The sequence below is a fragment of the Pantherophis guttatus genome, chromosome 4 (genome assembly GCF_059756535.1).
Source record: "Pantherophis guttatus breed Tessera chromosome 4, ASM5975653v1, whole genome shotgun sequence".
NCBI lineage: Eukaryota > Metazoa > Chordata > Lepidosauria > Squamata > Colubridae > Pantherophis > Pantherophis guttatus.
The window spans coordinates 64293990-64317846 of NC_142066.1; the positions used below are offsets into that span (position 1 = coordinate 64293990).

Consider the following 23857-nt stretch of genomic DNA (forward strand, 5'->3'; position numbering starts at 1 on the left):
GTGTGTGTTTTCTTCTGGTAGATAGTGTGTCCTAGGGAGCCATTGGATTTTCTGTAGACTAAGACATCCAGGAAGGGAAGTTGGTTGTTCACTTCTGTTTCCATGGTGAACTGTATTTTGGGGTGTAGGCTGTTGAGGTGTGTGAGGAAGTTGTCCAGTTTTTCTTTCCCATGTGGCCAGATTATGAAGGTGTCATCTACATATCTGAGCCAGAGTTTGGATTTGTGATCAGATTTTTCTAGAGCTTGGGTTTCAAAGTATTCCATATAGAGGTTGGCAATGACAGGTGAGATGGGTGATCCCATGGGTGGTCCTTCTATTTGTTTGTATTTCTGTCCATTATAGATGAAGTATGTGTTGGATAGGCAGTGGTTGGTCAGATCTAAGATGTGCTTGGGGGGTTATATTTGTTTATATTTTTATAATATATAATATGATAGATAGATAGATAGATAGATAGATAGATAGATAGATAGATTGATTGATAGATATCTGTGTGTATATGTGTGTGTGGGGGTGTATATACACACACACACACGCACACACGTGTGTGTATGCAACTAATCAGAGAATCATATAAAAAATATGTGATTGCATATACTACCACAATTGTATAAATAGTTAGGTCAGGGTTTTCAAAGAAAGGCCAAATGGGTTGCATGTGGCCCTCTGCCATTCACAATGGGCTTTGGAATAGGCCAGAGGTAGAAAACAACTACAGGTAATGGGTTTTCAGCTTTTGAATCTCAGTCAAACTGAGTTCAACTTGCGCTTAAAAGAATGGGTTTCATGTCTGGGTGGGGTAGGCAAAGAGACAAGTTTGCTCCTGACCCACATTGTTATGTTATCTTGGGTATAACCAAAACTTACTTCTTCCTTTGCTGCCTCTCCTACTTGCTGCAGTTTGGAGGCTGTAAAGAATGGCCTACCTTAGATGGTGTAATAGTCCTGTATTGGATTCCCATTATATATTGATGACTGGTAGGCTGGTCCCAGCAATTCGAGTTCAAGAACCCTGGGCTAGGTCCTTTCAAACTGGAGAACTGAATCTGTTGAGTTATTGGTAAAAAAGTAGAGAAAGGGAGCAACAATCAATGTGTTTATCAGATCTATTAATGTAAGGTTCAAAGTAAGCAAAAGCATCTACTGTTGGCTGTTCAACAATTTACCATTTATAACTGGATTTTATGGTTACAGACACAGATTAACAAAATTGGAAGGGACCCCTCACCCAAGCAGGAGACCCTACACCATTTCTGAGAAATGGCAGTCCAATCTCTTCTTGAAAGCCTCCAGTGATGATGCTCCCACAACCTCTTTCTTATAAGTAGATGTTTTTTTCTACAAAAACCTCGTTTCTTTTAGCCAGCAATTGGCTTTGCCACTTTTGTTCTTGTGAAGCAAAAGAAAAGAATTGGTCACTAAGGAGAAACATCATCACTGTTACTCTATGAAACAGAGAATCCCCAGAAATGGATTTTATGAATGGATTACTTTTATAGTTAGCATAACAAAGAACGTAAAAGCATAAATTAATTGGTTTAGAGATAGTCATCTGTTCAGTTACATCACAAGAATTACAACATTCAATAAAGTGTGTATAGCCATAGAAAAAAGCATTGTATTTGGAATAAAAGTAAAAGAAACATTTGCAAATGGAAAACATCAAAATGGATTTGGGTAAGATACATTATCCCGCTTCTCAAGGTTGACTTGACTATTTTCTTTGTTCACGGAGGCTTGAGAACAGTTAAAACTGAAACTGTTTATCTACAATGTATTGAATGCTCTCCTGCCAGTCCTGGTTTCAGAGAGGCCTTTTCTTGAAAGTTAAGATTTATGGAAAATTATTAGCAGTGCAATTGAAAAAGCAAATTTAAAATACAAGAAAACCTGTTAATTAATCAGTGGAACAGTACTACAAAAACCATGTTTCAAGTATTACAAAGTCCATCCTCTGTGGCCCACAGTAGTCTCTATTGGATGCACAAATAAAGACTATTAGTCAGTTTATATCTTAAGTCAATTTGCGCTGACTGGCGACTCCATGAAAATAGAAAAAGTTAGTGCAGAATTCAGGACAATTTGTGGTGTACAGAAGGAAAGCCAAGACAAAAAGCAGCTGCAATGAAAATATCGCTGCTTCATGTGTGTGTTCTGATTCCTTTGGAAAGCTGCGTCTTTTTGTGCAATTTGGTTTACCATACTAAGAAAACCCTTAACAGACCACGCTCCCTTTTTTGGAACTGGGGTTTTTAAAACGGACTACGGTTATTTCTTTTTTGTAACGCTCTCTAGCACATGTCTCGCTTAGTGATGTTGCGCAAAAGGCGTGCCTCTGCGGTTCGACAGGCAGAGTAGCCGCCATTTTGTTTGAGATACGTTAGCGTACGCGATCTGCTTATCGCAACGTTCATTCACCTTAGAAGGTCCGAAATTGGGAGAAAGGATAGAGCGGCTATGTCTGCTTTCTCAGAATCGGCGCTGGAGAGGAAATTGTCGGAGCTAAGCAATTCTCAGCAAAGTGTCCAGACACTGAGTCTGTGGCTTATCCATCACCGAAAGCATTCGCCGCTCATTGTCACCGTCTGGGAGCGCGAACTGCGCAAAGGTGAGGGACGAATGGGTGATCCTAGGGGAATCGGCTAACCGAGCTCAGCCTGAGCCCCTCAGCCTTAGAGGGGGACTGGATTTTCCCACTGCGGATATAGGAAGTATTGATATTGTGTCCGCTTGGTCGATTAAATCCTGGAGGGCTGTCCGCCGCGGCCTAGTGAGGACGCGGAGGGTTCAAAGAAGACGTGGGAAGAGAATGGAAAAACTGTCAGAGGTTGGCATACTTGCGGATCTGGGCCCTTCCCCCCCCCCCGGATAGGGGGCGGGGTGTCACGAGGCCACGAGGGAGACAGACCGAGGAAAGATTTTTCTTCTTCATGCCGGGAATCCTTCCTAACAGCCTTATTAATAGTAGGATTTTCTTCCTTAGTCCCTGTTGTATTGCTGTGATCTTGTCTATGTGCGCTGAAATTAAGACAGCGGAGTGCCTTGTTATAGTTCATAGAAATTTAGAATTTTAGAATAGTACATGCACCTAGAACCCGGGGCCACTTTATTATCAATCCATTAAGCTCAAGGGATATTAAGTTTCTATTGCATAGACTGCGGTGGGAAAAAGTACAACTTGTTTTGGGGCAAGGTTTGTTTTTACATTCTGATAGGCTAAAGTTTATATTGCATTTGATTCTGTTAAACATATGCTGAAAATATGTTTGAAAAATATGAAAATAGCCTGGCTAGGTGGTTCAGTGAGCTTGCCCATCAGAAAGGTCGACGGTTCGAATCTTTAATATAGGTCTCCTGCGTGAACAGGGGGTTGGACTAGATGATCTCTAAGGTCCCTTCCAACTCTGTTACTGTCATTATATGATTATATGAAAAATAAACTGTTTAGGCGAACTGTTAGGCATAAAGGTTTCTTCCATGTGAAAGGACAGAGAAAAAGTTGGAGGAGTGTTACCTGATGCCTTGATAAGAAGTGTAAGTAGAACATCATAGATAATGATGAATATTTTCAGATAAAAGTGGTGGCACATGCTTGCTGGTATTGTTTTTTGTTGCTTTAATAGAATCAGCTATACATCATTCCATTGAATAAATCTTAATATAATAAAACATTGACAGAAATCTGATGAAATTCAGTGCATACATAGCAAGTTGAAACATAATGGATTTTTTTTTTACAAAATGTGATACAGCAGTAGTAATGAAAATACTCTGTTGAGAAAAAAAATTACACTGCCTTTATGTTCAGAGTGTTAAACATTTTATTGCCTTAATTATAATTGTGGCCAAAGACAATATCATAATACTATTCTCATGTTGCAAATGCAGAAATCTTCATATTGCAAATGCAGAAACGAGAGTGGTAGCTCACTTAAAATTAAATAAATTAGTTTGCTCACCAAGCCAGTATTGATCTCAGGGATCAGAAGAGGTAAGTTTAGCATCTTATTGCTAGGAAGTTAACATTACCCCATCGCATATTTAATAATTGGTAAATTTGACTTTATTGGGAAAACAAAAAAAATCTTCTAATCTTTTTTTTAATGTTATCTATTTACTGATCTATATTCCATTTTAATCCAGCAGGATTTTGATAGCTAAAGGACAGTTAAAAATAGCACATCACAATTTATATTATCTGATAACAGATAATATTATAGACTCACTTGGGGTAACAAAACTTTTAATTCTAACAAGCTTTTTTCTCATAAATTGGAAATCTGAATGCATTGCATTCCAGAGTAATATTTTCACTGAAACATTCAATACTGCTGATCAATTGCATAATATTTAAGTAATCCAGTATAAAAGTAGACATTGAAATGTTAAATTTTAATAAGATCAGTTCAATTAGATGAAGGCATTTCATAGATGAGTACTATAAGAAAGCCCATATATGTAGAATTCTTTTAAATCAGAAGGTGCAATCTGCAATATCTAGATGATTGTATAATTAGCATAGCAAGACAAAATACAAGTAGTACAAAATAGCTACTTCCATAGCTTGAATATGTGTGTGTGTGCGTGTGTGTGTACAGGTAATCCTCAATTTATAACTAAGATTCAGCCCCAAATCTGTATTGCTAAGCGAGACAGTTAATGAGTTTTGCCCCATTTACAGCCTTTCTTGTCACAGTTATTAAGTAAATCACTACAGTTTTTAAATTAGTAATGTGGTTGTCAAGTGACTCTGGCTTCCCCATTGTCTTTGCTTGTCAGACGTTTGCAAAAAATGATCACATGACCCTGGGATACTGCAACTATCATATATATGAACCAGTTGCCAAGCATGTGAATTTTGATCATGTGACCATGGGGATTCTGCAATGGTCGTAAGTGTGAAAAATGGTCATGACACTTTTTACAGCACTGTTATAATGAATGGTCACTAAACAACTGTTGTAAGTGTGTGTGTGTGAGAGAGAGAGAGAACGCATCCATGTATGTATGCATGCCTATATGGAGTACCTCAAGGTTCTGTTGTTGAGTGCCTCAAGTACTCTTCAACATCCTTACAAATTACCTAAGTGAAGGGATCGTAGGTTTACTCATCATATTTTCAGATGACACCAAGGTGGGAAAAATTGCTAACGTTTTGGATGATACTCAAAATTCAAAAGGATCTTGACAATTGAGCATTGGGCCATATCCAACAAGATGCAGTTCAGTGGAAAGAAAAACAAGTCCCTGTACATAGGCAGGAAAAAATAAATGTGTGGGTCCAGAATACCTGGCTCAACAGTAGTAACTTTGAGAGAGATCTACCGTGTTTCCCCCAAAATACGACCTACCCCGAAAGTAAGCCCTAGCTTGATTTTTTTCATGTGTGCCTAATATAAGCCCTATCTCCCCCAAATAAGCCCTAGTTAAGACCCTGTCCATTACAGGGGTGGGGCAAGATACATGGGTAAAAATTAAGCTAGGGTGGGGGGGGGTGGACCTGCCCTACTTACCAGGTTTCGCATATCCCGACACCTGCCTTGCCAGCCCACTTCTGCAGCCATTTGCCACCACTTGTGTGCGTTGCCTTCAGGATCAATCCGGAGCTCTGTCATTGGCTGCAGAGGCCTTTCCTGAAGGGCCTCTGATGGCGAAATGGAGGCCAGGTTGACACGTGTGTCAAACGAGAGGCCGTTTCTTGGCTGTAGAGATCTTTCCTGAAGGCCTCTGAAAGTGAAAAGCTGCTGCAGAAGAAGTGGGCCGGCAGCAGGCTCCTGCTGGGTGGAGCTGTTGGGGCCGCCATTGCAAGGTGAATCAGTGGAAGACACTCCCAAAAATAAGACCTGGTGCCTTTTTTGATGGCAAAAAAATATAAGACTGGGTCTTATTTTCGGGGAAACCCAGCAGGTTTTCTGGTGGATCATGAGCCAGCAGTGTGTTGCAGTTGTCAAAGCCAATACAATCCTAGGCTGCATCAACAGAGGAATAGTATCAAGATCACAAAAAGTGATACCAGAAGTATTGTTCTACATTGCATTAGTAGACCGCAGTTGGAATACTGTATCAAGTTCTAGTCACCACAGTACAAAAAAGATGCTGAGGCCCTAGAAAAAGTGCAGAGAGCAGCAAATATTATAAGGGGTTTGGAGACTGAATCATTGGAGGAACAGCTAAGGGAACTAGATGTGTTTAGCTTAACAAACAGAAGGGTTAGTTGTGACATGATAGCCATGTTCCAATACTTGAAAGACTGTCCCAGAGAAGAGATGATTGATTTATTTTCCAAAGCACTTGAGGGCAGGACAAGAAGGAATGGGTGGAAGCTTGTAAGAGGGAGACCCACCCTGGAATTAAGAAATTTCTTAACGGTGAAAACAATTAATCAAAGAAACAACTTGCCTTCCAGAGTTGTGGATGCTCCATCGCTGGAGATTTTCAAAAAAAGATGGATTTCTCCAGGATGGAATAAGGATTTTTGCCTTGAGAAGGGAGTTGGACAAGAAGACCTCCAAGGTCGCTTCCAGTTCTGTGTTTCTATTTCTGTTTCTAAATTTGAATCTCACTCAGTTCATAAACAACTCAACTGATACTGATAATTGGTAAGAAACAAACTTGTGTTCTTAATGGAATATGTCCAGTTCAGTATATGTATATCTAAATAAACCTGTAGAGGCTTTATACAACATAGAAGAGCTACTCTTTCCTATATATTTTAACATCAGAGACAACCAAGTGACCATTGTTTCCATTAAAAAAAAAATTAGTTCCTGTAGTTTTTAGTAATATTGGCCTCCTGTTGAATACAGGATAATCTTGGAAAATGTATATTGAAATAAGAAATGTATATTGAAAATGTATATTGAAATAAATATGTTCAACTATGTTATTTAAAATTAATTAATGTGACATAAATTTATACTTTAATGTAACATGAATAGCACTAAATTATTCTATGTGACATTAAGGGCTAAAAATTAATTTATACTTGAAAATTACATAACATATATTTGCAACAAATGTAAGCATATAAGTTGTTGAAAAACCAGTCAAAAGACTGAGCAGCATACAGCCATTCTTCAATTGTACCAAGATTTATCAGTTCAAAGGAAAAAAGATACTGCATGGGAATTAGACAATAGAAACCACTCTCCATAAGGCATAGTGTAACAGTGGAAACAAAAAACAAAGAAGATATTCTTCATTGCTGCAAGTTGGTGTCAGAACTACCATCGCCCCACTGCAACCCTCCTCGCTTTGAAACCAACCTGACATGAAATATAGGGGGAGGGGAGTTGTCAGGAGGGGAAAAGACAGGAAACAGATCTGGAACATCAGAAGAGGCCAGCTGGCCTGGAAGCAGAAGCAACCAGCCACCAAAGGGGCGCCAAAAGTCACAGACATTGAATTTTATTGGACATTTAGGAAATTGACCAAGTGGGGAGGCTTGGGAAATGGATGAGATAACTTGGGGCATCTTGTGTAGGACTCCTCAGATCTAGCTTTGCTATGCTATAGCCGCTTGGCATCAATAAACATATACCTTTCACTACAAATAGAATCAGCTAGACTGCAATAACAATCCACCCAGAGGACAACCGCTACCATGGGGATTGGGCAAAAGATGTCTTCCCAAGAAATATAGGAGGAAGTGGAAATTGGCAGCTTCTAAACTGGGTAGCAATGAAAAGAATCTGGCTGGAGAGAAGATGCAAAAGCCTCACTAGAGCAGGACACTGCTTCAGAGCCCAGTGGTTGACCAGGATTGGAAGGATGGAAGAATGGGAGAAGCCCCCTCCTGGGGTGACTCTCAGCCAAGGGGGCCAATCCGAAAGCCAGCATCCAGCCAGAGTATGCAGGTTCAACATCAAATGAGCCCGACCCCCACTATGTAGCACTGGAACAGGTAATTGACTTGATCCCAGAGGCCCAAAGGAGTCCAGCTTGGGCCATTTTCCCAGGGAAAGGGGATTGATGCACCAGCACTGGGGGTGAGATGCAATGGGGATACCAAGCAACTTCTTCCTCATCCACATGTGGAGCTATATGATGGAGTAAGGGGCAGACTTCGCAACTGGCCCAGCCAGGTTGTGCTGTGTTACCATGACCCTAGAGCAGTGGTTTCCAACTTTTTTTTGGCTGTGCCCCACCTAAGCATTTCTAAAATCCTGATGCCTCCCCCCCCCCCGTGACATATAATTCTTACTTTTCAAAAAGTGAACTCCTCACGTGGAAGAAGCCTAAAAAGACATTAACTTGGTTTAAACAAGGTTCCAAAGGCATCCATGAAAGGGAAAAATAAAAGAACGAAAGACAGTAGTACTGAGGAACTTAAAAAATAATAGTATGAAGGGATATGAAAAAACAGCAAATAAATTTTCAAAACATATAATAGAGAACTGAAATGCATAAATATAAAATAATTTTAATGAAAGGTTTTTCTGTAATACTTTGATCATTTAATTACTATACATATGCTTTGGTAGTTCAGTAGGTGGAGATGAATCACATAGGCCTGGCAAGGCCAATACTTGCGTGGCCCAGCCCCAGATTGCTCTGAGAGGAAAAGTCTTGTAAAACACGGCCTGGGAAAATACAGACTAAAAATAACTAAATCTAACAATTTCTTACTTAAACTTGGTTCTGTATCCTCACTGCTGGGCTTCCCCCAGCAGCCATCCACTCTGTCTCCCCACAGAGCAGCTCTCCCTGCAACCACCCAGCAGCATGGTCAGTCCCAGCATATGTGAGGCTGTTATTTGTGGATTATAGCTCTGGTTTTTGATAGCCTCTGGTAGACAATGATCATATTTAAAAGTCTTTTTATAATTTTTATTCAAACTTCTATAAAAAACAGGAGTTAAATATGGCAAAAATAGATAAATATTTGTTAAAACAACAGTTACCTAAACTTTTACGAACACAGAAATAACTTACGAATGACTCAATAACAATTTTTGAAATATCAGAAGTTATAAAAAAATGAAATCAGGCAAAGCTCCAGGTCCAGATGGCCTTACAAGCCAATACTATAAATGTTTTGAAGATGAACTTCTTTAGCCACTACAGGAAATAATGAATCATATATTAAAGGGGGGAAAGATACCCACAATTTGGAAAGAAGCCAATATTGTGTTATTGCCGAAGGAAGGTCAAAACATTAAGATGAGCCAATCTCATTATTAAATAAGGATTACAATTTTTTTTGTTGCAGTTTTGGCAGACTAAAGAAGGTTTTACAGGTATATTCATGAAGACCATTTTGATTTTCTGCCAAAAAGACAAGAGAACGTGAGAACTGTTTTGAATATCATTGACTACTTACAACACCATAATAAAAAAACCAGGTAGCTTTAATATTCTTAGATGCAGAGAAGGCCTTTGACAATTTAAATTGGGCTTTTAACTAGCCCATGAGAAATTCAAAAGTGTACGAGACAAGGATGCCCCTTGTCTCCTTTGTTGTTTATTTTGGCATTTGGAGGTCTTGAACAGAGACATTAGGCAAAACAAGAAAATATTAAGTATAAGTATCAAGAAGGAAGTTTATAAATATTGGAGTAGGATTCAGAAAATTCTTAAAGTGAATATAAAGATAAACCCAGAGACAATACTTTTGAGCTTAGTGGAAAAAGACCGGGGGGGGTGTAAATCTGGATCTTTAATGCTATACATTAAAGACAGCAAGATTATGCTCAAAAATCAACCCCGACAATGGACAAATGGCTGCAGAAGTTGATGGAGTTAGCAGAGATGGCTAAATTGACTACTTTGATCAAGGAAAAAAATCACTTAAGGCAGAAGTGGTTTCTGCCTGGAAACCACTTCTGGACTTTGTGCTTGAGATGGAAAATAATGAAAGTTTGATTTTGGGTTTTACTAATTAGATTTCTTGTTATAGAAATGGCTGGTTTAAACTATTAAGTAAAAGTAAAAAGTTGAGGTTTACTGCACCAAAGGGAGTCAGAAGTCAATGCCTTTTCTCCCCCTCCCCTTTTCTCCACACTTTTCTCTTCCCTATTTTGTCTTCTATTTGTTTTTGTATTTTTTTTGTATATGGCATCATAAATTAATAAAGTTGTTATAAACAAAAAAAAAGAAAGAAAAATTTTCCCTTTTCCTCCCACTGTTCATTAGTCTAGCCCAGGGCTGTCAAACTCCCGGCCTACGGCCCAGATGCATCATGTGCTGGCCACTCCCATGCCCAGTTTAGCGAAGGGGAAAAAAGTTATATGACACCACCTTGACCACAGAAGAGTAATTATGTCCTGGTAGAATGTGTGCCATGAGTGGAATAAAGCACTTGACGGATATAACTTGTTTAAAAGGAACAGAAGCAATGGAAGGAGAAGGAATTTTGTGTGTGTGTGTGTGTGTGTGTTGAATCTCAATATATTAAGGGTTGGTTATAGAATGCCCCAGACAGTTGGTTTTGAGGTACTTCAGTTTCCTTTCCTAGAAACATCTTGTGAATTAATTCCAAAAACCTGGGCTTATGCTTGTCCAGGTGATTGTAGACCCCACCTTCATAGGAGATCACACACTTATGGTTTTTGTTTTTGAGATTTGATGAGATGTGATTTGAGGATCAGGGCTATTTCTATCATACCTTTGTCATACTCTGGCTTCTGTTTCTTTGGAGTGATCCAGTGTCATGAAACTGCAGGGAGGAAGATATCAATTTAGTTAGTTTACCCTGCGCACCAGATGTGTCCTGTGGGTTTCCAAACAGGATTTGGGGAATTTTCCAAACCTTGGGCAGGCATTTCTCTGGAGAGTTTGGTTATCCCTTACAATAGGCAGGTGAAGTGAGCATCTGATAGAATTCTATCTTTAGTAGCCTTTCCCTATCCCCTAGTCTGGCAGAATATCTCTATTATCAGATGGCAGAAAAAGGTCATAGGAAACAAAACAGAAAATGAATGTTTCCAGGTAATAGTAAGAATTCAGATTCAATTGTATACTATAGCACCAAAAGGAGCATTGCTTTGCTGTTCTTATTCCATTCATGGGTAGATATTAGGTAACTCTCTGATAAGCACTGTAGGGGAGTATGGAACCTCTGGCTCCCATTGGATCTCTCAGTGATTTGCAATGCCATGAACAACATACATGTTTTTAGCAATTCGTCTTCCTTGGAGAGATTGCTCCAATATTAAATATCAGCTTCCCTTCTAGTTTATTATCTATATGAAGATCCTAGCATCCATTCACATGGGGATAGGATATTATTAACATGCAGATGATATCAGAAAGACAGCTCCATTCCAGGAGAGGCAATGGAGGTCCTAGCCTGGTATCTGTTAGGATGAGGAAAAATAGGCTAGGATTAACATTAGCAAGATGGAATGGCTATGGATTTAAAGATCTACTGAATCTGAAGACATATGTCTTAAACTGTAAAAGGGATTGTGCTCTTCCAGATGGAACTGACTTACAACCTGGATATCCTCCTGGATTCAAGGTTCCTGCTTGAACAGCAGGTGGAGGCTGGCATTGAGATTGTGGAAAGAAGTGTTGTTAAGAATCTCCCTTTTAAAAGAATGGCTGTCAAGATTGAGCCGTTTTGCTCCTTTTGAATTGTATTATTATTCAACTTGCCATTCAGTTGTGGGGAGGAAAGAGTAGAATGGAATGTTGAGGTTTTGCGCACGAATCATGAGAGCCTGGATACCATCAAGGTGCCTGCAGCTGCCTGAGAAGGAGGTGGATTATTCCCATAACAAAAGGATGTTTCATAATTGGACAGTGTGAACACCCAGGGATGAAGAGAAAGGGAAGCTATCTTTTAACTAAGCAGGCCATTGTGCGGAAAAACCAGGTTTTGATTCCTCAGTGCCAAAATTGTATATCCAATAACATTTTACTTTTTGGTATTCAAAGTAAATAATGTTTACTTCTTTTGGGTCCACTAGTCAGATGGTTGACAGTGATATCTGCATTGGCCCTTATTGTTGAGCTTGATGATGCTCCTCTTCCTGTGGCAGTTTGTCTCCAGATATTCAAATCATACCTTCCCTATTGGGCTTTCAAAGGGCTGTGAAGAGATGATGTTTTGGAACACAGCTTCAAAACATAGAACCATGATGGTGAACCTATGGCACGTGTGGGCACGTGCACAGTCGCCAGCTGCTCTTCTGGTGTCCAGCGCGCACATGCGTGCCGGCTAGCTGGTCTTCATAGGCACTGGAGTGCTGGAAAATGGCCTGAAAACGGCCCAAGAAATGGCAAAAAACAGGCTGTTTTCAGACTGTTTTTGTACTGTTTTTCAGGCCAATAATGACCCCAAACAGCCTGAAAATGGCCCCAAAACCGGCTTGAAACCGGTCCAAAAAACAGCAAAAAATGGCCAAAAAACAGGTATGCATGCGCCGGCCAGTTGGTCTTTGGATTTTCGGCGCTCTGGCATGTGCACATGCACATACATGCACGTGCATTCCGGTTTGGGCACCCTGTGCCGAAAAGGTTCACCATCAGCTCATTCCCCACATTTGTAGTATATAAAGTGCATTGTTGTTACTGTTAGCATGATAGTTGATATACAGGTAGTCCTTGATTTACGACTGCAATTGAGCCCAAAATTTATGTTCTAAGTGAGACATTTGTTAAATAAATTTTGACCCATTTTACAACTTTCCTTGCCTCCTTTGTTAACTGAATCACTGCAGTTGTTAAATTAGTAACATGATTGTTAAGTGAATCCAGGGTAGATAAAAATCAATGATTTTTAAAAAAAATAATAAAAAAAATCAGATTTTTTTGATTTAAATCGGATTTTTTTGATTTAAATCGGATTTTTTTAAATAAAATGCTTTTTGAGGAAAATATATTACCATCCAAAGATTATTCCATCATGAAAAAAAGATTAGTTTTTTAATTATGTAGAATAAGGCTGTATATGTTTAATTTTTTTGGTAAATAAATTCCATTAATGGTTCAGTCACTGAGACCAGGATACAGTCCACCCAGCAGAGCAGATGTTGCAGGGAAACTGCTGGATAAAGTGTATGACAGAGAAATGGAGCTATGTGCAACAGCTCTGGAGGGTAGAATTGTTAACCTAAGTATTGATGGGTGAAGTAATGTCCACAATGATCCTATTGTATGTGCTTGTATAACAACAGAAGAAGGGAAAGTCTTCCTTGCACAAACAATTGATATGTCAGGAAATGCACACACAGCAGAATACTTACAAGAAGTGACAGTAAAAGATGGAACTCTGTGGTGGACTGTTTTGAGCAGTATATCAAGAACCGGCTTATTCTGATGACAGTTTGTGAAGAAAATCGAGATAAAATAGATGGCACTGTCACGGCCAAAATCCTCAACATTGGGTTTAAGAGAAATGTTGAACATATGCTGAGCATCCTGAAACCCATCTCTGAAGCTTTAAACAAAATACAGAAAAATAGCTGTTTTATTGCTGATGCTGTTGAAATTTGGAAGGAACTGAGTGAACACTTAAAAAAGAACTACACATGAATTAAAAACTACACAGAATTAAATTACAAGCATTAAAAAAACGAATGGGACAAGTACTGTCTCCAGCTCATTTTTTGGCAAATATTTCCAATATCCAGTATCAGGGTCAAAACTGAAGTGCTGAGGAAGAGGAGTTAGCTATGGCATGGATATCCAACAATCATCCATCTGTAATGCCAACTATAATAAACTTCAAAGCTAAGGGGGAACCATTCAAGAAATATATGCTTGCTGAAGATATTTTAAAGAAAGTCACACCAGTGAACTGTTGGAAGTCACTTAAGCACTTGGATTTAGAGACTGTTCAAGTAATGATTTCACTTTTAACTGCAGTAGCTTCTTCTGCAGGTGTTGAAAGAATATTCTCTTCCTTTGGACTCATTCATTCTAACTTGAGAAATCGTTTGGGACCCGATAAAGAAGGAAAGCTTGTTTTTCTTTTCCAGATTATGAACAAAGAAGAAGATGAAGATGAGTGAGCTATAGAGGACAGTATTTAAGTTTTTCATGTGTAGGCTGGGCTGACAGTTTACGTTTCTTAAAATATATATATTTTGTTTAGCCAAATTAGTTAACAAACATGGATGTTTGTTTAAGCAAATAACATATGCTGTAATGTTACAGTTTTAGTTGAATAAATCTATTTAAATTGTTATTATTAAGGTAATGATTATTTTTCTCCTTCCTAAGTACAACAGAAAAGTTGTCCAAATATGAATGATTAACCTATTAAACTGGGGATAAAAAAACTAATATGAAAAGTTGTTATTCTAAAAATCTTCATCTACTTGCATATTAAAGTTATACCAGCAAGAATTAGTCTTTATGTAGAAAACTATGATTTAAATCAAGCCTTACTGACTAGTGATTTAAATCGTGATTTAAATCAGTTTGATTTATATCAAATCCACCCTGAGTGAATCTGGTTTCGCCATTGACTTTGTTTGTCAGAAGGTCACAAAAGGTCATCACATGACACTGAGACACTGCAATTATCATAAATGTGAGTCATTTGACAGGCATCCAAATATAAACCACATGACCATGGGAAGGCAATATGAAAAATGATCATGTCATTTTTTTCAATGCCGTTATAACTTTCAAATGGTCACTAAATGAACTGTTGTTAAGTCTACTATCTGTAGGACTATCTATATCTTATTTATATACATATTGATAGATATGAACAGTGTGGTAGTTTAGTGGTGAAGGCCCTCACCTCCCACTCGGAAGATTGAAAGTTCAGTCCTAGATAATGGCAGATGTTGCTCTCCTAGGACATAAAAAAAAAATCTGGTGTGAACTCCATGTGACATCAGGAAGGGTATCTGGCCAGTAAGTGCTTAGCTCCATCCAGTCACCCTGACTCTTACCCCAAATTAATAGATAGATAACCTTTATTCTCATTTTTTACTGTGGGCACACTGGCACATATTACAAATGAAATACTGTTGCCTGCACTCAAAAGTATACACATACATAATATACATACACATGCTCTATGTACGTACATACATACGTACATACATACATACATACATACACACATGCATATATACAATGCATGCATACACACAATACCCATGCATAGTAATACATATATGTATTAATCATAAATAGAAGTGACATTCTATATGATTTAGCTTTTAGCCTAGTTCTTAGACCTCCATGTTTGCAAGTTTTCTCTTACGGTCACACTGCCTCCTCTTCTGAATACTTGCTTGCTGCAACGACTGCCACTCCATCCCACCCCTTTACCTCCGCCATTCAAAATGCTGAGCATGAGGCTGACTCCACCTCCAGCTATTCCCTTTCTTTGTCCCAGCACCTCCAGACACTGTAGCCAACATCTCACTCTCCATTTGAATCGCCTGCACTTCCGCTGCTGACTTGTTTCCACCGAAGTAATCCGAAGCACACCAGAGCAGTTTTCTCAACAGTTTCTCTCTCACTAAATATCTCCATATCCAATATCATATAGCAGTTTAACATTACAACTATGCTTTTTTGTCCCTATTCTTAAAAGGTCATTCAATCCAGATGGCTCCATTCTTTCCAAAACCCCAACACTTTGGAAAGCTGAAGCAGCTGTAGCCAAATTAAGGGATTATATGCTTATTGATGGATGCCAGGTGTTTAAGAATTGTAAACATGGTGGCATAGCAAAGAAGGGAATTTTATATCACTAATTTTCTTTTTTTTTTTAAAAAATGTTTAGTATGATTTTTTTGAACTCGTGAGGTACAGATACTTAGCTTAATAAAAATAAATTTAAAAATAATTCTCTACTAAAACACTGCCAACAAATTTCAGTATTCATAAAATTAATGAATAGACTTAACAAAAAGACAGACTGGAGTGATATGATAGCAGTCTTCCAATATTTAAGGAGTTGTCATAGAGAAGAGGGAAGTCAACCTATTTTCCAAAGTATACTTGAGTGTAAGCTCATTAAAGAGAAATCCAACCTAGAACTAAGAAGAAATATCCTGACAGTGAAAACAATTAATTAGTGGAAAGGCTTACCTCTGGAAGTTGTGGTCTCCATCACTGGAGGTTTTCAAAGAAGAGATTGGACAGCCATTTATCTGGAATGACATATACTCCATGCTTGAGCAAGGTATTGGAGTAGAAGATTACCAGTGTCCCTTCCAACTCTATTATTCTACGTTCTATTGTATAAATTAGAATTTTTTTATTGCTAGTCCTTATCTGGCCTATGGCATTATTCATTATTCTAAAGGTGTTATAAACTGCCTCTTGAAGAAGCCTTTCCCTGCCCCATCTACCTTACTCTCTTTCCTTCCCAAGGCTGGTACTCTCTAACATTGTGCATGTGTGCATTTGTAGTTTTTTTTTTAAATAACTGCTCATTTTGGGCTTTGCTATCCTGCCAAACCCTCCAAACCCAGACAGTTATTCATTCAGGTATTCTCAGGAAGGTAATATTTTTAGAGGCGTTAATTTATTAAATGCAATCATGATTTTACAAAAAGGGTAGCCAGAAAAAAGTTGACATAGCTAGACAAAGCTTTGTGAAAGTATTTTTGTCCATGTCCATGATTCAGAAGCAGAATCTCAAAATTTCAAAACAGAACATCCGCATGGTATGGGGATTTCAGCTGTGCAAATGGTCAACTACATTGTTGACAATGTATAGTTACACTTCAGTCTTGTCTGGATTAAATTTATTAAACCATATCTAGACCATTGCAATACCCAGACACAAGTTATGGCTTCCTTGATACACTTTTGTGAACTTCTTTCTGATGGATCTGAAGCATTGCTGAATGTATGAAATAGAAATGTAAGATATAGAATAAAAGCTTTGGGAAGATCCTAGTTAAATCTAATTAAATCAATTTTTCATGCTTTATCTCTATGTCAGATTAAGGCACAATAGTTGAACAAAGATATTATTTATGATGGTGTTATAACAGACATTTATAATAGTATTATACTTCTATTAATATAATATACATGGTGTTATTATTGACAAATGATTTTCTGGAGCCCTTTCAGTCAGATTCAAAACCAGTTATGAGACAGAAACAGATTTGTTCGCACTTGTTGATGATTCCTGGCAAGAGTGGGATGGAGTAGTACAATCATCCTTGCTCTTTTTTAACCTCAGAAAAAGAGGTCTACCGTTGATTGTTATATTCTTTTGGGTCAGCTATGGGTTTGGGGCTCGGCGGTGCAGTTTTGCACTGACTTGGCTCCTTTCTCCAGGGCCTATCCCAATTGGTGTTGATGGAGAATGAGGAGTAATTGGCCACTCGGTGCTGCAGGCCTTGGTACTCTCTTCTCTCCTTTTTAACTTCTACATGACACCACTGGATGTGATCATCCATCATCATGGGTTGAAGTATCAGTAGTATGCTGATTCAGCTTTATATGTCCATCCTTGGTCATCCAATGATACTGTGACTCCCCTCTCACAGTGTCTGGAGGCTGTTGGGTCCTGGATTAGGGACAACAGGCTTCGTTTGAATCCTGGCAAAACCGAGTGGTTTTGGGTACATGGAGCTTGAAGATCTAGGACTTTAACATCTTTAATTCTGGATGGGATGGCACTACCACAGATAGACCCAATCTGCAACTTGTGGATTTTCTTGGACTCACTACTGGTGCTCGGAAAGCAAGTGGCAGTCACAGCTAGAAGAGCCTTTGTACAATTCCATTTTGTGTGCCAGTTGCAACCTTTCCTGGATCAGAAATCCCTGTGCTCAGTCCCTCAAGCCCTAGTCATCTCATATTTGGACTGTTGCAGTGTGCTTTAAATGGGGCTACCATTGAAAGCATTCAAAAGCTACAGCTGGCCCAAAGTATGACAGCATGGGCAGTTCTTGGAGCCCCTAAAATGGCCCATGTTACACCGCTGCTGTGTGAGCTGCACTGTTGTCAGTTTGCTTTTGGGTGAAATTCAAGGTGTTGGTAATCACCTATAAAGCCCTTCATGGTATGGTTCCAATTTACTTGAGGAACCGTCTCATTCTAGTGGGACTGGCTCGCTCCACCCACCAGCAGAGAGGACATCCTATTGATTAAGGAATTTTGGCTGGTGGGGTATAGGAGAAGAGTCTTCTGGCTCCTGCCCTTTGGAATATCTTACCTTCTGAGGTGAGATTGTCTCCCACCTTCCTGACTTTTCTTAAGAGTCTTAAAACTTGGTTCTACCAGATGGGTTGAGGTCAATGGAGCAATATCACACTGGAGGTGGCAGAATAATTAAAAGCTAATTCTATATCCACCCCACTGCTTCCTCTTCCATCTTATTTTATTTTGTCTGTTCTGTGATTTTATATTCAACGATTTTAATGTTTTTAATGTTTATTATGTTGTTAGCACCCAGAGTTGTTTGAAACAAAATGGTGACAAATAAATTTAATGAATAAGTAAATAAACAAATACATACATACATACATACATACATACATACATACATAGATCAAAGAGAGAGTTGCCTAACCAGTATCTAATTGATACAGCCTTGTTCAGACAATGCACAGATAGTCCTTGATTTACGACCACAATTTAGCCTAAAATTTCCATTGCTAGTTTCCATTGCTATTGCAAGATAGTTGTTGCAACCCATTTTACAGTCTTTTTGCCACAGTTGTTAAGGAGATCACTGCAGTTGTTAAATGAATCATGCAGTTATTGAGTGAATCTAGCTTTCCCCATTCACTTTGCTTTTTGGAAGCCAGCTGGGAAGGTTAAAATTGTGTTCACATGACCTAGGACAGTGCAAGTAAATACATGCCAGTTGCCAACCGCCAAATTTTGATTCCATGACCTTGGAGATACTGCAATAGTTATTAGTATAAAAGCCAGCCAGTCAGTTTTTTCAATGTTGTAAATTTGAATAGTTACTAAATGAATGGTTGTAAGTCAAGGACTAGCTGTACAGCATGTAACAACATATAAGCAAAACACAGATTGAATAGGAGTGGGGTTACACACATTGGAAATGACAAATGAGTTGATATTTCACTATTGTAAAGAACTTGCCCTGTCATTTCATCATGAAGTCCAACCTCAAAGTCTCAATTCAGGCAGAGTCCACTCACATTGAATCCCTGATTATCAAGAGCCCAGGTGAAATGGCTGGGACACATCAGAATAGATGACCACTGTATGCCTTGCTAGTTGCTTTGTAGTGAGTGGAGTCCAAGAAGAGATCTTTAGGTCAACCATGTAGGTGCTACATGGTTGACCGGTTGAGGTGAAAGAAATCCTGCACCATTGTGACATCCAGCCAAGGAACCAGAAATTGCAGCTGACAGAACCCATAGGCAAGTCCTGTGCTCTAAAATCTCCACTGGCTTTGAAGACAGGCACCATCAAAATTGATAGAAAGCTGTGAATGATGTCACAGAAGAACACCCTCAATTACTACACCAATGGACTTTCAATGTTCCTATTGTACTAAACTGCACTGGGACTGCATAGCCACCCTACATATTCATAGGTGAACTGCACAACAGCCTGTCTTCTTCAAACCCAAAGGACTAACATATACAGTATATGTTACATATAACGGAGAGAGAGAATATAAAAAAATAATACTGCACAATAATTAGCATATTGGATTTGAAACTACAGGTAATCCTCAACTTACAACAATTCATTTATTGACCATTCAAAGTTACAACAGCACTGAAAAAAGTGACTTATGACCATTATTTGCACATATGGCTGTTGCAGCATCCCCATGGTCATGTGATTTACATTTGGATGTTTGACAACTGACTCACATTTATGATGGTTGCAGTGACCCGGACTCATGTGATCCTCTTTTGCGATCTTCTGAAAAAGAAAGTCAATGGGGAAACCAGATTCACTTAACTGTGTTAATAATTTAAGAACTGCATTGATTCAGGTAACAAATGTGGCGAGAGAAGTCATAAAATGGAGCAAACTCACTTAACAAATTCCTTACTTAACAACATAAATTTTGGATTCAATTGTGGTCGCAAATTGAGGACTACTTGTACATTGGAGAATCTCAATTTAATCTTTGGTTAAAACACCCAGTATTACTATCTTACTAATTCATATGCAAAGATGAATTTGTCCTCAAAAAACCCCATGTTTTCTGGGACAAAAACTGTTCAATCTAGTTAGATTGCTACAATTATTTTTTTCTTTCCTCTTTTTTTAGCCAAACCAAACAGGAAGCTAACTTTTTTGTATCTGGCTAATGATGTTATTCAAAATAGCAAAAGAAAAGGGCCGGAGTTCACAAAAGATTTTGCACCTGTCATAGTGGAAGCTTTTAAACACGTATCCAGGTATAGTATATTCCTTTTAGTATATTAATCTGAGGAACTATTTTTTTTCTGGGCAAAAATCATCATCCTAGAAAAATGAAAGTGACCTATAGATTGCTATTTGATTTGATTTAGAAAATGGAACTGAATGCATAAGTTTGTGTGTACATGAGTGTAGTGGAAGAGTGTGTGTGTGTGTGTTCATTCTGTCATGCAGGATAAGAAGTACATACTCAGGCAGAAATGGACTTGTAATTGACATAGGTGAAGGATGACTGTTGTAAGGCTAAATCTATACAATATGGTTTTAATAGGTCCAGAAGTTTGTAAGCAGCATTATTTAATGTAACAAAATGAGCATCAAGATTCAGACATTTAAAACGATCAAACTGATGAACTTCTTATAGACCATATTATCATCAAAAATTAAATAGCATTAACAAATGGGAACTATTTGAAGGAACCTTTTTTTTCTGATTGAAAATACAAATAATCTATTAGCATATGGTGACTTGAAATAAGTTCGTATAAAACAAATAAAGTAGATAGAAATTTGTTGAGATAAGTTTCTGTTTACGTGTTTTTCTTCCATTTCTGTTGGTAATATTTTTGCCATCATAGTGAAACTGATGATAGTTGCAAAAAGCATCTAGGCCGTGTGCTGTCTATTTGGGAAGAAAGGTCTGTTTATGAAAATGATGTATTGGAACAACTTAAACAAGCTTTGTGTAAGTAAATTTCATATGCAGCCTTTTATTTTATGGTTTGTATAACTTCATATTTGACTTTTAAATCTTTAATCTTTTAATTTTTAATTTCTAGATGGAAACCCAAGGAAACGCACATATGAGCAGATAAAGATCGAAGATAACTCTTCAGCACAAAGCTCTCCTTGTGATCCTCCCCAGGTACTAGCAGTGTATAAAAATAACATCTACAAATGTCTTGCTTCTAAACATTCTGTTGATCTTGCACTTTGAGGGTTTTTTTTTCTAAAGAGATCAATATAATTTTTTCCAGCAACTGTAAGCACATTGTCTCTTGTGTTTTCCCCATATCCTTATTTTGCTGGGTACTAATGAATAACGGAACTTGCTGTGAATTTATTTATTTATTTATTTATTTTTAAATTTATATACCGCCCTTCTCCCTGAGGACTCACGGCGGTGTACAGCCAGAATTAAAAAAACATGAAATACAAATATTAAAAACAATTAAAATATATATAAATTTGGCCCAAAATTAAAAATACAAACCAATTAAAACATTTAAAATTCTTCTTAAGCCAGCCCAGCTTGCTGGAAAAAGTGGGTTTTAAGGGCACGGCGGAAGGCACTAAGGTCTTGGATTCTCCTTATCTCTGGGGGCAACTGATTCCAGAGGGTAGGTGCCCCCACAGAGAAGGCCCTCCCCCTGGGGGTCACCAGCCTACATTGATTGGCTGATGGCACCCTGAGGAGGCCCTCTCTGTGGGAGCGCACGGGACGATGGGAGGTCGTCGGTAGCAGCAGGCGGTCTCGAAGATAGCTAGGCCCGATGCCATGGAGTGCTTTAAAGGTGATAACCAACACCTTGAAGCGCACCCAGAAGACCACCGGAAGCCAGTGCAGCTCGCGCAGGAGCGGTGTTACATGGGAGCGCCATGCTGCTCCCGTCACTACCCGCGCTGCTGCATTCTGGACCAGTTGGAGCCTTCGGGTGCACTTCAAGGGGAGCCCCATGTAGAGAGCATTGTAGTAGTCAAGGCGAGAGGTGACGAGGGCATGAGTGACTGCACAGGGAATCCCGATCAAGAAAGGGACGCAACTGGCGAATCAGGTGAACCTGACAAAAGGTCTCCCTGGTTACAGCTGTCAGATGTTCCTCCAAGGACAGCTGCATATCCAGGAGGATTCCCAGATTGCGAGCCCTTTCTGTGGGGGCCAAAGACTCGCCCCCAATAGTCAGTGATGGAGTCAACTGACTATATCGGGATGCCGGGAGCCACAGCCACTCAGTCTTGGAAGGGTTGAGCTTGAGCCTGTTCCTCCCCATCCAGATCCGCACAGCCTCCAGACACTGGGACATCACTTCAAGGACATCATTGGGGTGGCCTGGGGTGGAGATGTACAGCTGGGTATCATCAGCGTACTGGTGGTATCTCACCCCGAAGCCACGGATGATCTCGCCCAGCGGCTTCACATAAATGTTGAACAGAAGGGGCGAGAGGACCGATCCCTGCGGCACTCCACAGATGAGAGGCCTCGAGGTCGACCTCTGCCCCCCTGCCAACACAAACTGCGACCGGTCGGAGAGAAAGGAGGAGAACCACCGCAACACGGTGCCTCCCACCCCCAACTCTTCCAGCCGGTGCAGCATGATACCATGGTCGATGGTATCAAAAGCCGCTGAGAGGTCTAACAGGACCAGAACAGAGGAGCAGCCCCTGTCCCGAGCCCTCCAGAGATCATCAGCCAACGCGACCAATGCTGTTTCCATGCTGTGCCCAGACCTGAAACCTGACTGGAACGGATCTAGATAAGATGTTTCCTCCAGGAATTGTGGGAACTGTCGCGCGACCACACTCTCAACAACCTTCGCCATGAAGCGAAGGTTGGAGACAGGACGGTAGTTGGCCAATATTGCCGGATCCAGGGACGGCTTCTTGAGGAGAGGCCTCACCACCGCCTCTTTCAAGGCAGCGGGGAAGTGGCCCTCATTCAGCGAAGCGTTGATAACACCCTGGAGCCAGCCTCGTGTAACCTCCCGGGAAGCCAGTACCAACCAGGAGGGACACGGGTCCAGTAAACATGTGGCTGCACTAAGTCTCCCCAAAATCCTGTCCACATCATTGGGAGTCACAGCGTCAAACTCTTCCCAGATAACATTCTCAAGACTATTCCTCATCACCTCGCCCTGATCTACCCAGTCAGAGTCCAAATCCCCCCGGATCTGAGCGATTTTGTCATACAGGTATTGCCCAAAATCCTCCGCCCTGCCTTCCAAAGGATCCTCCCGCACTCCCGGATGGAGCAGGGAGCGGGTCACCCTAAACAGTGCGGCCGGACGATTCCCTGATGACGCAATAGAGGCGGAAAAGTAATTAAACTTTGCCGTCTTTATCGCCACTAGATTAATATGCGACCTTACCAGTGTTCGATCAGATTCAGCGAGACTGGCCCTCCAACCGCTCTCCAGGCGTCTTTTCCGGCGCTTCATTTCCCTTAGCTCCTCCGTGAACCAAGGAGCCGCTCGGGATCGGCACCGGGTCAGAGGCCGCAAAGGCACGACTCGGTCCAAGGCCCCACCAGCCGCCCAATCCCAGGCGGCTACCAGGTCCTCGGCCGAGTCATGTGCTAGAACCTCAGGAAATGGCCCAAGCTCCATCTGGAACCTCTCAGGATCCATTAGGCACCTGGGGTGGATCCAGCTAATTGGATCCGCCTCCCTGCGGCGGGGGGCAGCGGTTCAAAGATCCAGGCGAAGGAGTGAGTGGTCTGTCCATGACAAGGGTTCCATGTCTATATCCCCAATAACAAGACCACTCAACCACTGGCCAGAGACAAAAATCAGGTCCAGAGTGTGACCTCCCCTGTGAGTAGGGCCATGAACTAACTGGG

At 40.0% G+C, this 23857-nt stretch overlaps 1 protein-coding gene across 2 annotated transcripts in view; it reads left to right on the top strand.

The window, feature by feature from the left end:
* Window positions 1-2146: 2146 nt before the first annotated feature.
* RPRD1A (regulation of nuclear pre-mRNA domain containing 1A) overlaps window positions 2147-23857 on the top strand; it is a 74860-nt gene continuing 53149 nt past the window's right edge. Inside the window, exons 1-4 of one of the 2 annotated variants that reach the window (XM_034416323.3) lie at window positions 2147-2967; window positions 20150-20279; window positions 20880-20986; window positions 21081-21166. In XM_034416323.3, the coding sequence (XP_034272214.1) occupies window positions 2934-2967; window positions 20150-20279; window positions 20880-20986; window positions 21081-21166 (357 nt within the window). In that variant the 5' untranslated portion in view covers window positions 2147-2933. The remainder of the gene's footprint in view (window positions 2968-20149; window positions 20280-20879; window positions 20987-21080; window positions 21167-23857) is intronic. The other variant, XM_034416322.3, reaches the window with a different exon arrangement.